Source organism: Phaenicophaeus curvirostris, chromosome 1, assembly GCF_032191515.1.
Source record: "Phaenicophaeus curvirostris isolate KB17595 chromosome 1, BPBGC_Pcur_1.0, whole genome shotgun sequence".
NCBI classification, from domain to species: Eukaryota; Metazoa; Chordata; class Aves; order Cuculiformes; family Cuculidae; genus Phaenicophaeus; species Phaenicophaeus curvirostris.
This window is the reverse complement of record NC_091392.1, coordinates 31,746,519-31,761,980: the sequence shown is the minus strand read 5'-3', so window position 1 is coordinate 31,761,980 and position 15,462 is coordinate 31,746,519. Positions and strand designations below refer to the sequence as shown.

Here is a 15,462-nt window from a genome sequence, read left to right as displayed (position 1 = left end):
AATTTATTTTCCTATATCTCATAGATGATAGAAAGGTTTTCTTTGACCTAACTGAAAAAAGATAGGACTGTCTTTGACAGGGATGTTTTATAATCCCTGGATTCTTTTTAACCCACAATCATATTTGTTTCTGTACAGGCCATGACTTTTGCACTGAAGGACATAACTGTATGGAGCATTCTGTCTGCCGAAACCTAGATGACAGAGCTGTCTGTAGCTGCCGAGATGGCTTCCGAGCCCTTCGGGAGGACAATGCCTACTGTGAAGGTAATACCTTGTAAAGATACTTACCTCTGCTGTATAAATTACTGTGGGGATGATTCATGAGTTGTTGAAGGGATAGACCTATTAAATGCAATGGATTAGATATGTGGCATATTGATCAACTAAAATAATTATCTTTCCAAGGAAGTTCTTAAAAACAAATAATCTGATCAGCGTGGGAGTTACAATGGCTGAGGTCTTGAATTAGAAATATGCTTCCATAGGGAAGTTTTCCTTTTTTTTCCCAAGGTATTCAGGTATTAAGGCAACCTAAAAGTCAACCACTTGAATAGAATATTAGTATGACGTTTAGTTTCTCTTTTCACTGCTGCCTGTTCCCATCATCTCTCCCCAGGAACTGAGTAAATAATATAATCTAGATACTGGTGTTGTGAATCATACTGAGTAATCATTTATTATTTGAGCTGTTCTTTTTGGGATCAGGAAGCAACAAACTCCTTAATCAGAAGAGGTGACTCTATAATTTGTGACTTCACAATCTAGGGGAATCCTATGATAAAAGAAACATCTGCACTCCAGACAAAGTCCTCTGCATGATCTAGTTTTTGTGCTAACTGTTGTCCTTCCTCATGAAGACCCCGATTCTGCAAACACATACTAGTGTACTCTCAGGCCATTCTTGCCATGCAGCTTACTTGCTGGCAGCAGGATAGACTTTGACTATTAAACAATTTGGTTCAGATTTAGCCTTGTAAATTGAAATTTAGACATCTGTAAGTAGAGTCTAAGGTACTCTGCAGTCCCACCTAGTATCTGTGTTGTTCTCTGGGGATGGACAATCAAATGGGATGAATCAAGGCCTTTTAGGACTTTCTTTGGCTTAATTCTGCAGAAGTTAAAGCCTGCAACTTACATGAATTACTAGCTACATTAATGTCAGTGGGAATACTTATCTGTAGATTTAGATTTGTGATTTCATGACTGGTTTCAGGCAAGGAGCATACAATTGATTCTTCTTCACATACCTCTCTGATGAATGTTTATGGTAAGTCTGCTGGTGGAGGCCTGTTGTAAGGAGTTGAACTAAAAATTGTGCAGAAACAAATCCTGCACCCCTCATCACATCCCAACAGGCATCTGACATCAGGACCTGCTGTACAGTTGATTCTGTGTGGCAGCATCAGGCACTTTTTATCGCATAGTCCCTGGAGGCTACACTAAAGCTTAGACTGTGGATCTGCATTTCTGGGAACTCATCAGCCATTGCTTTTTCAAGGGGGTCACAGGAGCAATGGAATTACTGTTAAATCAAGTGCTTTAAGAAGTTTTTTTTCAGCAGCTCTATTGTTACTCTGCTGAATGAAAGCAGAAAAACAAATTGTGCTTTCTTAGTGATCTCCACATCACCCAAATTAGATTCTGTTGCTGTGGGTGGAAGTTAGCATTGGTGGTGAAATGTTTAAATGAGGGCACAGTAGATTATCATACGGGAGACTGATGTATTCGTATTATAAGTGGATTTACCAGTTTGTGCAGTACCTCAGTGCAGTATGTTGATTTTCTGATGAGGTTTCTTAGCGCAATTACTTCTTTGTGGGCAAATGACATTCTTTCTCGGTGATAATTGTCAATCTGCTTAAGTGCTTTCAAAAGAACCTGTATAAGTGAATCAAAGGTTGGGACAAATTATTTATATTAAAATAACAATCGTATTACTGTGTTTGGATGCATTAAATTATCTTAATGTGTATGATTTAGGACCTGATCCAGGAACACTTGCTCACATTGAAGACAGCAGGAGTAAGTCCCATTAGGAAGCTCTACCCTTGTAAGCAGCTCTCATGAGATTTGGTCCCTGCCAGATGAGGTTCTCCTAGCCAAGCATGAAGCTAATTCAGCAGTCAAAACAGCCCAGCTTTGCTGCTAGTAACGTGCCATAGCTGCAGTAGGCACCATGCTTGAGCAAACTGTGCACTCTAGGTGCACAAGTTGAGAACTGGTCTTGGCTGGCCATCCTTGTTTGAGCGTGGAGGTCATATACTGGAAGGAGGGGAAATTAGGTCGCAGATTGAAACTTTAGGATTGTTTTTATGGAAAATGGGGCAGAGGACTGAAATATCCGTGTTTCTTCAGGGTTGTGGTGTTAATATTGTACCCCTTTTCCCAGCCCTAATGTCGCTTTGAGCACCAAGTTTTTTATTTCTGGAAAGAAAGTCTTACCTTAATAATAAACAGTGTAATAGCTAAGAGCACAATAGCATACTGTAACACTAAGTCTTTTCAGAGTTCTGTCCCTCAACTTGAAAGGCTGAAATGGTCCCAACATCCCTTTCTCAGCACATATGCTTTCTTCACTGTGCCATTATTGTGACCTTAATTATGAGCAATGCCAAGCGTGGAAATGTCAAGTTAACACAAAGCCTTTCAGAGAAGGCTTTTTGTAATGGCTGGAGCCCATGGATATGATAGCTGTTTCTGTGCTAGCACTTTACAAACTTCAGGTACACTGCAAAATTGCATGTCATTGATTCTGCGTTAGAGCCAATATTCACTAAGCTCAATCCTGATTTGCACCTCAGCACTGTCAAAATTCAAAGAATAAGCAGAAGTAATGATGCTCCAATTGACAGAACTTCTCCTTAAGGTAGAAGAGCAAAAATAAAAATACTCAAAGCTGATTTCAGTATGGGTCTGGAAAAGCTGCATAAATTTAATCTGGATGATGGAAGAGTTTGGCTTCAGTCCTAGAAAAACTGGTGCTTTTCCAAAGCTGTGTGATGTCTCTAGATACTGTTATGGTAGATACCTTTCTGTTTTATAATAATAATATTTGTTAATATTTATGTCACATTTAGCTTTCCCTTGGAGGACTGTAAAAAGCAATGCATAAAGAGTTGGGATTTCTTCATTTACATGCTGTAAGCCTTATTCACAGTACTCGGAAATTTATTTTTTACCTCGGGTTATTATGCAGTTTGATACCTTCTGGGCAGGCTTGGTATGGATTATGCTGTGCTTCCCAGGTGTTAGTGCTTTTAAATGTGGCATCCTTGGTGTATAGCCTACATAAAGATTTTACAACAACTGGTGTTCCGATGAAGTGTAATTAGCTTTTCCCAAAGCAACACCTGCAGTATTCTCAAAGTAATGATCAGCCTCTGGGTTGTATTGCAAATAGTGTTCAGTGCCACTATGTTTGTAGTGGTGGAGTTATGCTGAAAAAGTTTTTAAGGATAAAGTTTCTGGCTCTTGGCTATCAGGATACTCTGATGCATCTAGAGGAGAGAAATATACTCATTTCAAATCAAAAGAGTTTGCAAATAGTCTCATGGTGGCAGCTTTAGGTGTTCTTCCCAGATCCTTGAACCTAAGCTATTTTCTTGCACTGTCATATGCTTTTCGTGGTCCTCGGTTGATGTTTATTGGGAGATGTTACTTGACCCTTTGGGGACTGCACTTAGAAGGATTGCTTGAAATTCAAATTTCTGATTCAGTAATAGCACTCAGCTGTCTCTGTGCAAAATGATTTTACTTCATAAGCGTTGCCAAGGATTACTGATGAAACAGAGAAGACAGTATGCTCAAGAAAGAAGAAAAAGGATCCAGTAATCTTTTGTAAGCACTGGACTAGAACTATATCTAAGAAAACCATGTTGTCTTCTCCATCAAGAGGATTTTGCCTGATGTAAAGGCCATTTTACATCATGTACTGGTTTTGACTGGGATGGCGTCAATTTTCTTCTTAGCAGCCCATATGGTACTGTGTTTTAGATTTGTGACTAGAACAGTTTTGATAACACATGGATGTTTTAGCTGTTGCAGAACAGTGCTTGCACAGTGTCAGTGTCATCTCTGTTTCTCACTTACCCCACAGAAAATTGGCTGTAGGTGGGTAAGAGGCTGGAAGGGGACACAGCTGAGACAGCTGATGCCAGCTGACCAAGAGGATAACCAGACGATCTGATGTAATTTTCAGCAGTAATAAAGGAGTTACTCTTTCTAAGGTGGCTGTTGCTTGAAGAATGTCTGGGCATCAGTCTGGTGGGGGAATGTGGGGAGTGATTGCCTTTGAATCACTTCTTTTCCTCTTTCCCCTCTTCACTTATTTAATGGTCTTTATCTCAACCTATGAGTGTTTTCTGACTTCCGCTATTCCGATTCTGTTCCCCATTCTATTTGAGTGGGGAGTGAGCAAGCAGTTGGTGGGTACTGAATTTCTGGCCAATGTCAACCCTCTACACATCACAAATGTACGTTTTGGGTGTGTGGATCATAATGTTTATTTGCTGATACTTGGGAATTTACTTGTACTAGTCGCACAGTATACAACCTAGCTAATCTTAACAATTCAGGATAATTTAATATTATTAAACAAATTTTGTTGAACTGTTTTCCATTTTTATTCTAATGTATCCTTTTTCCTCAGTAATTTACCTAGTTTCTCTGCTGTTGCCATTTTTGTTCAAGTGCAACACCTGAAATGAGACCAAAGACTAAGTGACTTATCTACATTTGAGGGGGAGAAGGTCTTGTCTTGTGACTTGTCTCCCCCTGAGGGGGAGAAGGGCTTCAATTTGGAAATCTGCTTTTGAACAAGCTGGCTTGATTAGAATCGTTGTCAGAGAAGGGAAATTGGCGGTCTTAGAGGATGAATTGTCTTTTTCCAGAGTTGATGTCTGAAGCAGGTTGGAAGTGCCATTTAGTTGGATCTCATCATGTTTCCCTTAGTTCAGAGTTGTATGTTCTCATTCTACTTGGAAAGATCTAGCCCTGTGTTTAGGTAAACATACTAATGCCTTATTCAACCCCTCTTCCCCAGCAACAAAAGCATCACACTTCTTCACTTGCCTAATCAATACAATCTATTGTTAATCTTACTGTTAATGTTGGTTTTTGCTACTGGATTGCAAACATAAAGTACATTTTCAAAATGAGCCTGATTTCTACAGATTACAGTGAAGAGAAGAAATCTAACAAAAATGAAAAGTAATAATCGAATTGCAGTAGGATATGTGTTGCATCATATTGGCCAAGTGGAGTAATCAACAGCACATTTTTCTTTTGGCACATGTAATATTGAGAAGAATGTAAGATAGAGACCTCTGTAATGGAGATAAACCCCAGCATATTTTAATATGTTCTATACTCTGGCTCTTTCATAATCAATATTGGATTATATGCTAGCTTTGCTGTCTGCACAGCAGGCAATGTACTCTCTGGGTGAGAGATTTACTTAGGAGTGCTGCAGCGCTGTCAGTTTTGTGAAACTGGAAAGGTTACCCAAGCTTCTCTCTTCATACATAAATTCTTTTTTTGTAAGTGAGATGTGGCAATAGTGTCACATATAGCTGAGAAATAAAGATTTCCATCTCCATCAGCAGTAGTGTTTCAGTCATTACCTTGTCACTTTGGGTTGGGTTGGAAAACCAATCAAGCAGAAAGCAAAACTTTCATGCCAGGAAGGCAGAATGTTATTTTGAAATCTCTACTTAAAAGTATTCAAATGTTATTAATATTAAAATATTATTTAATGGTATTAATATGTTATCAATCATTAATATTTTTCTCAGTAAAGGCAGTAATTGTCATCTTATTTATATCACGTTTCTGAGAAATCTAAATATGAAGAATTATCAGACCAGTTCTACCGTGTGAGAGTGGGCCAAATCCTTGTCTGCTATGGCTCTTCTTGAGGAAGATAAAGTATATTCCTAACCTAAAATGTACAATTAGTATCCCTGAAACCAGCTCACAATGTGAGGTGCGTACTGGGGTACAGATAGTCCCACTGCCTGTAGCAGTGGAATGGTTTGTACCTTTACGAATTGTAGGATGTGATTCAGCATTATTCGATTTTAATTACTTCTGCAGGAAGTACGTTAAGACTGATTCTATCATCCACCCATTGCCAGGACTGACAGTGATGTTATTATGATAAAAAAAAGCTGAAACTAATCATATGAAGGGAGCCTCTTGGAAACACTTTTAAAGTCTTCTGAGTTACCAGTATCTGGTAAGGAGATGCTTTCTTGTACTGAAAGCAGTCTTTTTCCACACACAATAGAAGCATATGTTACATTTTGGTTTTAAATGCGAAATTAAGGTGAAAGTTTTCATACAAATTGCTTAAATCTACATCCTCAGAATGAAAGAGAAAAAAAAAATAAAGCCTTCTTACTTTCCCTTATCTCATATTTTCACTGGTAGCTGAGAGATGACTATTGAAAGGATTAGATGTTGTCACTGTGTTGAGAAGTACCCAAACACAGCTGGTTGGTTTCCTTACATAACTTTTAAAACCTCAGGCTAAAAGCATGACGTATCTTGCAATACGTAGAGGCTAGATTCCCCAAGAGCTATAGCAAAGGCACAGAAATATTTGGCATTAAACATAATTGAATTTAAAATAAACATTATTTTATGAAGAGTGCAGAGCAATAGCAGCCACAGTGATTATATCTGTTGTAGAACTTTTAACCAGTGTGGCATCGTTTGAGAGACAGTTGTGATATTACTGCTTACTTTTGTAGAACAGACAGTAACCTACTGGATAGCTTGTGGGAATATGCAACATGTTTTAAATCCTGCATAACCCCCAAATACAGTCTGACCCACCCACAGGGGCCTTACCACAGTTTACAGGTGCTGTCCTGTTATGTGTGCATCTGTTTTCCAATGAGGAGTTTTGAAACAGACTTGTGCAGTACAGTCTGTGCTGCCTCTTCCTCAGAGGAACCTGACATATATTTGTAGTTTCTGTATAAAAGTATTAACACTCCTCATTCAGTTTTAAAACAGGGGAAATGAAAAACACTAACAGTGGCAAGTATTCTAAATTCTTGACATTCACAGTTCAAAATGATGAGAAGCTATCTTACTTTTAAGGAAAAAAAGAGAAAAATTATTTTGCAATTCAGATTTAAAGCCCTGTTTCTAACTGAGTGCAGTGCTGAAGTGGGTGGATGATGAACTGGAGTCTAAGTAAATTGTTCTGATATTTGGAATTAGCTAATTAATCATATACAAAATCTTTTTTATTCTCAGTATGCAGCTACATCAGACTAGTTATTTGGTGCCTAAGGAAAGCCACTCCCACCCCCTGGGATGCTTTCATGTCTGACAGATAACTATATGTAATTACTTATTTTATCATGTATATGCTATGATATGAATTAATTATAAGATATTAAATAGTAAGAAGATGCAGTTTGCTAAGTAAAACAGTACATGATGGTAGACAGTGTTTCTTTCCAAAAAATTTCTGTATGATATATATTTTTTAAACTACATAATGTATGTGTAATCCAGTGATGTTTTCATGAGACTGAGATGAAGATTTCATTTTCTTCTAAAAGTCTCACTTGCACTGGTAGCTGTTGAACAATACCTCCTACTGCAGCTTTAACAAGGACAGTTTTATCTCAACAGCCTGTCGTCTTTTCAAAAAACTGGGGCAAGTTGAAATAACAACAACTCTTTGTACTGTTAAAAATGATATTTCTGTAATGTTATCTTGTGTCCTTTCAAAGTTATATAGAGCTTCTGTCAAGGAACGTAGTCCTTGAGTGACTTTGTCTTTATTTTAAGAGTATTTTATGTCCTAATAGCCCTTCTCAGGCTGCAGGAGATGGACAGAGAAATCATGAACTTAAACAAAGAGCGGAGATTTGGAATAACGTGAAGGGAGAAGCACCAAGATGTGTACAATGTGTGTTATCTATGTCGTTTAATAATGTATGCTGTAAAGAAAGAATGCACCTTGCGTGAAGACCCAATAATTAGAATTTATTTTTAGTCTAATTGATGCTTTAGCAAACTAGCGAAGTTAGAAGAAACTCTTATTAGTTCAATTACAACAGTGCTAACACTTATAATCCAACTCACCCAGTTTCTCTTAAGGTCTATTAATAATTCAATAAAAATCAATAGACACAAGTAGCTGCCCATTTCCTCTTATCCTCCCTGAGCATTGCTACAGTGAGTTGTCAGTGTTTTGTGTTCTTTACTCTGAGCAGTATGCTTGGGGTGGTGGAAAGTTATTTTTATTTTCTGTCCTTGGTCTTTGAGTATACTCGAGGTTACTTTTGTAAGTTTTTAACTCAATGCATGGTGTAGTTGGTTCATGAGGTTAGTTAAGTTGTTATTCCTTAGTTTTTAGTGCTTTTCTCTTTTGGAGGAAGAGTTGCATGACCACAGAAAGGTAAGCAAAAATAAAAATATTAAGAAAAAACAATAATAAAAACCAGCTTCAGAGGTAGACCATATACATGTGGCCACTTGGTGATTCTGTTGTTGGAGTGAGCCTGCTGTAAATACGAAATGCACTTATATATAAAGAGAAGAAAAAGTCAAAGATTGTCTGCAGAGGGTAAGGGTGATTACAACTGTGGTGGTGCAGTCTGCTGGGGTAAATAAGGTGGAGGACTGAGAAAATACACAGCTTTGTTTCAAGTTGATGTCAACAGCCTTTGTGAAATATGAGTTGGAAAAACTGCTGCACTGGATTTGGTAGAGCAAACAAAACGAACTGTAGTGATCAATTTGTGGCTGACTGGAGTAGCAGTTGTAGTTAAACCATAGGCTAGCCTGGTGATGGAGAGCCTAGAAACAGTAGTTGGAGAAGGAGGGGTATAATCAAGAAGAGACATATAGGAGCATACTATTGTGGAAACCAAAGCATGTGAGATACCGAAACTAGGCTGTAGCTGAAAATGAAGAGAGTCTGGAGAGAATAGGACTTCAGAAGTACAGGTAGGGAAGCGGAAGAGACCCTACTAAAAGCATTTTTTTGGAGCAGTGAACTGGAAAGTTTTAATGTACTAAACATTTGAGCAATAGGGAAGGAAGAGTTTGAGGATGAGTTAGTGTGTTTGGTGGTGAAAGGTAAGAAAACAATACTTTAACAGGTGGGTAAGCAGGTGAGAGCTTGCTTCAAAATTAAAGGCATTAGGGTCTGTCCTTTTTTTTAAGGAGGAGGAGATGGTGAGGGCATGGGTTAAAGACAGGAGAGATAAGGTAAGTGAGATCTGGAGACAGGACCAAACCTACTCAGTTAGAAAGTGAGGGATGAAAACAGCAGAGAAGCTTTATGTCAGAGGTAGAAAGTGAGAAAAGGAGTGTTGTTGGTGAAGGGAATACAAAGAAAAAGAGAAATGACAGAACTTTGTTTCCTTTGTGACGCACTCCAAAAGGCAGGATAGATTGTGTTGGTTTTGAATCCACATTTACCTTTTTCACTGGTATTGGTTGCTGTGATCAATCGCTGTTCCTCCCTCTCTTTCCTGGTCCCTTAATTGGTGAGTAACATCTGTTGATCTTATCTTGCCTTTTTTCCATGTCAGAGACCTAAAGTCTCAGCCTTTCCCAGCTTGTCCATTTCTATATGAATCAGGCCAGTAATACGGGCCTGAAGGCCCTTTAATGGTGACCATCATTACTGGCATCCATCCTTGAGATACTCAGCAGAGAGGCCCGCGATTTTCAGGACTGATAGTTCCATGATTTTAGCAGTTGAACCTTCAGGTCAGGATGGAGGTTTGCTGATGAAGTTGTATGGCGAGGTGGAGAAGCATTACTTTGTTTAGCAGGTAAAAGTGGGGCTTCATATTTATGGGCTGTGAGGACAGAAACTTTAATTATCACAAAGCATGTGGGCGTTTGTTTTTAAATTGTTGATCTAATCTGCTCTGCTCTTGTAGAGCACCAGAGATCTACTGTCCCTCTTGTAGAATGAGATCACTGACGGGCAGAGCGCTATCCATAGAGGATCCTCAATTCTGGAAGCAGCCTCCTCTCTTTACAGCCCAGATTTGTAGACCTAGTACCAGACTCATTTGTTCTGGCAGGCTTTTGTGGTAGATAAAGGCAATGATGGACAGCGAGGCTGAAGAAGCAGCTTTGTTTGTTAGTGTGAGGCTTGGGTCAGCAGAGATTTATTGATTTCAGGTCAAGTTCTCTTCTTATTAATAGAATTGTAAAACATAATTGGGAATTTAATGCTGGGGAAGGAAACTCAGGGTACAGGAGGAAGGGATACAGGGAAACTTCCTTGGTTAAATATTTTTAATAAATTTTGTTTGAGTGCTTGGGGGGATAAAGGGAGGCACTTTTTTGTTTGTTTTGATGTTTTTTTGCAAGTATAAACAAATCATTGAAGTGCAGATTCCAAACACTTTGCACTAACCAGTTTTCCCAGAGATGCTTCTTTTATCTGTTCCTCTGGGAGTAGAGCAGGTTGATGATCTCCATGACTACATTGTTGTCAGTACATCACAGCTGGTGGCTCAGTATCACATCACAGACTTCAAGCACACAAGTCTTTATTGTTAAATGTGTAGAGCCACTGGAGTTGTGCATTCATCCTATTGAACTGACTTCAGCATCTTACTGGCTAAACAGTAAGACATTAATGTGCATTAATATGCTAACTAGGCTTTTTGGCAGGGGGAAATTAAGATAAATGTTGGAAGCTTTCTTAGACATTGAAATGCATCAGGTTTTCTGTTTTACTTAGTGTATTTGTGTCTAAAGGTGAATAAAAGGTTATACCAGCATTCAACCAGTAAGCAAGATGAAAAGGCTTTTATTTTGGTAGTTTTGAAAGAGAACAGATGTTGGGCTCCTTCCCTGCCCCAGTTCAGTCTTCCTTGATCTATAATACCTCAACCTAATGTGTAGAAAACTTACATGTTCTGTGTTAAAAGGGGAATGGAATCCCAAGTTTTTAGTGTGGCTTTGTGTGACGAGTTGTCATTTGACTGTTACTTTACTGTCTTTGTATTAATTGACTTTTGAGTCCAGTGGCAATATAATTTAGTGCTAAAGTTGCAAACTTTTTGTAAAAGTAGCTTCTTACCAGCTGTGCGTCCATGGTGTAGTGCAATGGATTTTTCACACTTCAGTAGTGTCTTTAGGTGCCAGTGTAATATAATGTGATAGTAGCAGTAACAGTCACTTTATTTCCTTTGCATTCTGTATAGCTATTCTAGAGAGCTGAGTGGGAGTTTTGTTTTCCAGATTAAAAAATGTGGACAATAACTTTGCAAATAATTTTGAAAAAAAATAAAAATTACAACCTCGGATTTGTTCAAATGGAACACTTCAACCTAAAGTTAACCTGATCAGTTGTGTGTTTTTTACTTTTTTTTTTTTTTTGATAACAATTGAACAAACAAGGTTTTGAAATGAAGGCAATCATTACTAAAACATTTTGCAAAACCTCAATATGTGGTATGTTGGTAAAATGAATGCTTTTATTTAGAGAACCTCTAAATTAAGAGGTTTGAATCAAAGTAGTTCTGGCTTTAAGTTTTTCACTTCAAAATGAAAACCATTAGTGTTTTGGGTCTCCTGTGGCTATTTACCTGCCAAAGTAATCATTACTGTAGTTTCAGAAAGTTCTATTTAATGTTTCTGAGACTTTGGCTCTTTAAGTAGAATTTTCTGAGAGTGCCAAAGCCGGCTACTAGGCAGTCTGTTGGCGCCAAGAACATAAGGCCTCTAATTACTTGAAGACTGATGTTGTTACTTAAATACAAATCAACACCATTAATTTAATATGAAATTGTGAACTGGAACTATGAAAGACAAAAGTTCCGTCATTTGTGGTAGTAGCTGAGGCATATGTTGTAACTGCTGGCTCGTTTTGTGAACTGCATGTCTATGTTTCTGCAGAACATCTGTATGCTGTTTCCCACTTTCTGTACAAAACCAGCTGCCTCTGCGGTGGTTTTGTGATAGTGTCACTTTTTTTTTTGCTTACTCAGATGACTTTCACAGAATGTGTTTTGAATCTTAGGATGCTCACTGTGCTCACTGTAAATACACATTTATTTGTGTATGAATATACGCACATGAAATTACAAAATTAGCTTTTCCAAACCAGTACCCTAATGGAGTTACAATACTGGCATGCCTGCAGAACTTACAGGGAAAGGAAGGAAGGGAACCAGCTGAAACATATTGGCAATGAAACTCTTAGGAACTGAATTTGTGCAAAGCCATCTGGGCTTACCACCCTGAGCATTCACAGTGGGAGAACTTCATGATTTGGCCCTGGCTTCTCCAGCAGAATCCAGCAGTGCAGTTGCACTGGGCAGAAAATAGAAACTGGGGAAAACAGAAGTTTTTTTCAAAACTGAAAGAAATTAGGAGATGACCACAGAATCACTAATACTATGTTGCATTGGTTTGTACTGGATAGCAAATTTTCTTCTGGGAATGTGAAGGGGAAAAAAGCAGGCAGATGGTAAGTAGCTATTGATTTAAAGACACTGGCAAGAGAGGAAGAACAGAGAAATAACCATATGACTTAAAAAGGAGTCAAGTACAGGAGTTAACATTGTTGACATTTAGCTCACAGCATTAAGTCAACCCTGATTTGAGTTTATACATCCAGTCTGTTGTTTTGAACTACCATCAGGGTCTGAAGCACAACACTGTTTTGCATCCAGAGATTTTATTTTCAACTCTGAAAGCTGTAAACATAATTGAAAGCAGGGAGGAATCCAAAACTGATGAGCAGGAAAAAAACAAGCCAATAATCTACCCCTTTGATTTTTAACGTACCTTCATAGCAAGGTTCAGTGGCAAATGGCATGACACTATAGCCGGATGTACAGAGAGCATCTCAGTAATGCCATCTTTATCACTAGACGTACAGGAACAGCATGCTACTGAGTACTTCCTAATTAATATATCTTTTCTTCCTTGTGGCATAATAATAGCATGTAGAAGTTGTTTTGTTGTTTGTGGTGCTTTCTCTGTGTTGTCATTGAAGTATAAAGTGCTACAAGAAATACACCTAATTTTGCAGCTTATGTGAGTTCCAAAACCAGCTGGGTTTTGAAGTCCATGCCTACAGTGATTTATGTGTGAAATTTGCTCTAGGACCTTATACTGTAGCAAGTATTCCAGTCCAAGTAATCTAGCAAGTTGCATTTTTTTCTATCAGAGCAAGTCAGCTCTTTCAGGTTTCTTTCAGATATAGTGTGTATATACCTATCTATATCCATATGTATGGAGATATGTATAGCTATAGATACGTGGTTTTATATAATAAAATTGCTGATTGACTACTTCATAGTTCTGAGAGAAACTTATAAGTTCTGGTATCTTTTCAGATCTTACCATGTTCCTTACAATTTCTTTCCAAACAACAGTACCTATTAGATCAAAGACACATAGTATGCCTGTAATAGTGTGTTTGTGTACTGATGACTGCAGTGACTACCCAGGTACAGTGATGGATGGCATTGCAGTGCTGAGGCAGCTGGTCTGCTCTTTGGGACCCCAGTTAATTTTTTTTGTTCTTATTTAAGTCACAGGGATAACATCATAGGTACTTCAAAAGGAAAGATGTAAGCCAATGTAATCTTCTTTGTAACTCCACTAACAGCTGTTCACAGAAAGCTCATGCTGCTTCTCTCGTTTGAACACTTCAAGCAGTTTTTTTAAAAGGAGAAAGCGAAAACACTTTCTAAAATGCATTGCTGTTCAAGTAACTTTTCAGTGTAACCCACTACTGATGGAAGTGAATAGTGGTGCATCAAGGGATTGCAAAGAATGCTGCTGAATTTGACTCATGTTCCTCTTTTCCCTGTTCACAGATATTGATGAGTGTGCTGAAGGGCGGCACTACTGTCGTGAGAATACCATGTGTGTAAATACACCAGGATCCTTTATGTGCATCTGCAAAACAGGATATATACGAATTGATGATTATTCATGTACAGGTAAGAGCTGCGTATTTGTGAAAGGAAATAACAAAATGATGTTACTTAGGAACACTGATATGATTCTTCTACAGTTAATCTTTGTTAGAGTCATAGAATGTCCTAGTGAAATGTTAAACAGAACAAACAACATAATAACTGCAATGATAAGTGCAGAAATGCTAATGCATTTTACAGGTTATGTGCATGTTGTATTGTTTGCCTGAAATTGTAAGGCAGTCTGGATTGTCTCATAGGTCTGCATGGTTTTGGTTGTGATCGAAAAGGTGAAAGGAGAAGGCTGAAGGAAAAAATAAGAGAGCAAATGTAGTGCTATGTGTTACTCAGTTTCCATGTGGCATACCACTGCAACTTCACTTGGAGTATAATGACTCTTCTGCAAATTTTTGATAGAGTTAAATGTGATCCATATTAGAAATGGCTGTTCTCTCATTTTGAATTCTCCTGCACTGAGGAAGTTCTCCAGCTGAATCCTGATTTCAGAAGGTGGGAGCTCACTCTGCCTTGAGCCACTAGACAGTACGTTCAGTCTTACCTGTATCTTCCCTTTTTGCCCTACTGCCAGTGGATAGTGGATGTCTTGGAGAAGGTGTGGGGTTCATACTGGCTTTCTGTCTTCTAGTCTTCATTTACTGCAAGGTATTTTAAGGTTATGGAATGAATACTGAACATTTAAAACAAACAGCCTTCCATATCAGAGCCAGGCTGACTGTAAGTATTCCTGGGAGTTACGTGTTTTTTCCTACTTGACAGATAAATCAAATATGATTCAAGGATAGGGCTTGTTGTCTCAGTGAAGAAAACTCTGTGTGAACAAAATAGTAACACTATTTTGTGTGCACCGGGGAACACATTAACATTTAGCTCTTTCTATAAGAGGATGTATTTGTTCAGTAAGATGTTCTTGGAGTTCACATTATCTAGCAGTAAAGCTGGCTGTAAACGGTTGAGAGTATTCAGAATGTGGAGACAGCACTATGAAATTCATTTCTAGATTTATTTAATTCTGTCCATTATGTCTTGACATTTTGGGGCATCAATATGTCTTGGTACAGAAACAGCTTCTTTCTAAACTGACATGATTTGCTTGCCCAAACATGGAAGGTACTCAGGAGTGTCGATTTGAAACCACATATGTGTGATCTGTGTGTGTGTATTGTCTTCCCTCTACTTGACATCTCTCTCACCTATACTGGCAAGTACTATTATACTGCAATAAGCCCATTTCTTCAAGGACCAAGTTACAGGCTACTTGCAGAAGATCCTTTCTTAAGCAACCATTATGTTTCTGAACATCCTCTCATGTTTTGCACACTCTTAGCTGAGTAAAGCAATTGTTTCGCTGCCTACTGAGTGTGACTTTAAATCGCTGTGATACTTTTTCCACTTTACTTCCCTTAACCTGCTGTTCTGATTGAACTCCGCAAATGGTAAACCATCACAACCAACTCCACAGGGGCATTCAGTGCCTTTGAATATAATAAAGGTATTTCTCAATACTCCA

At 38.3% G+C, this 15,462-nt stretch overlaps 1 protein-coding gene across 2 annotated transcripts in view; it reads left to right on the top strand.

Moving 5' to 3' along the window:
- NELL2 (neural EGFL like 2) overlaps positions 1 to 15,462 on the top strand; it is a 147,338-nt gene that overhangs the window by 65,247 nt on the left and 66,629 nt on the right. For both annotated transcript variants that reach the window (XM_069851926.1, XM_069851917.1), the window contains exons 12-13: positions 139 to 267; positions 13,833 to 13,958. In XM_069851926.1, coding sequence (XP_069708027.1) covers positions 139 to 267; positions 13,833 to 13,958 — 255 coding nt within the window. The remainder of the gene's footprint in view (positions 1 to 138; positions 268 to 13,832; positions 13,959 to 15,462) is intronic.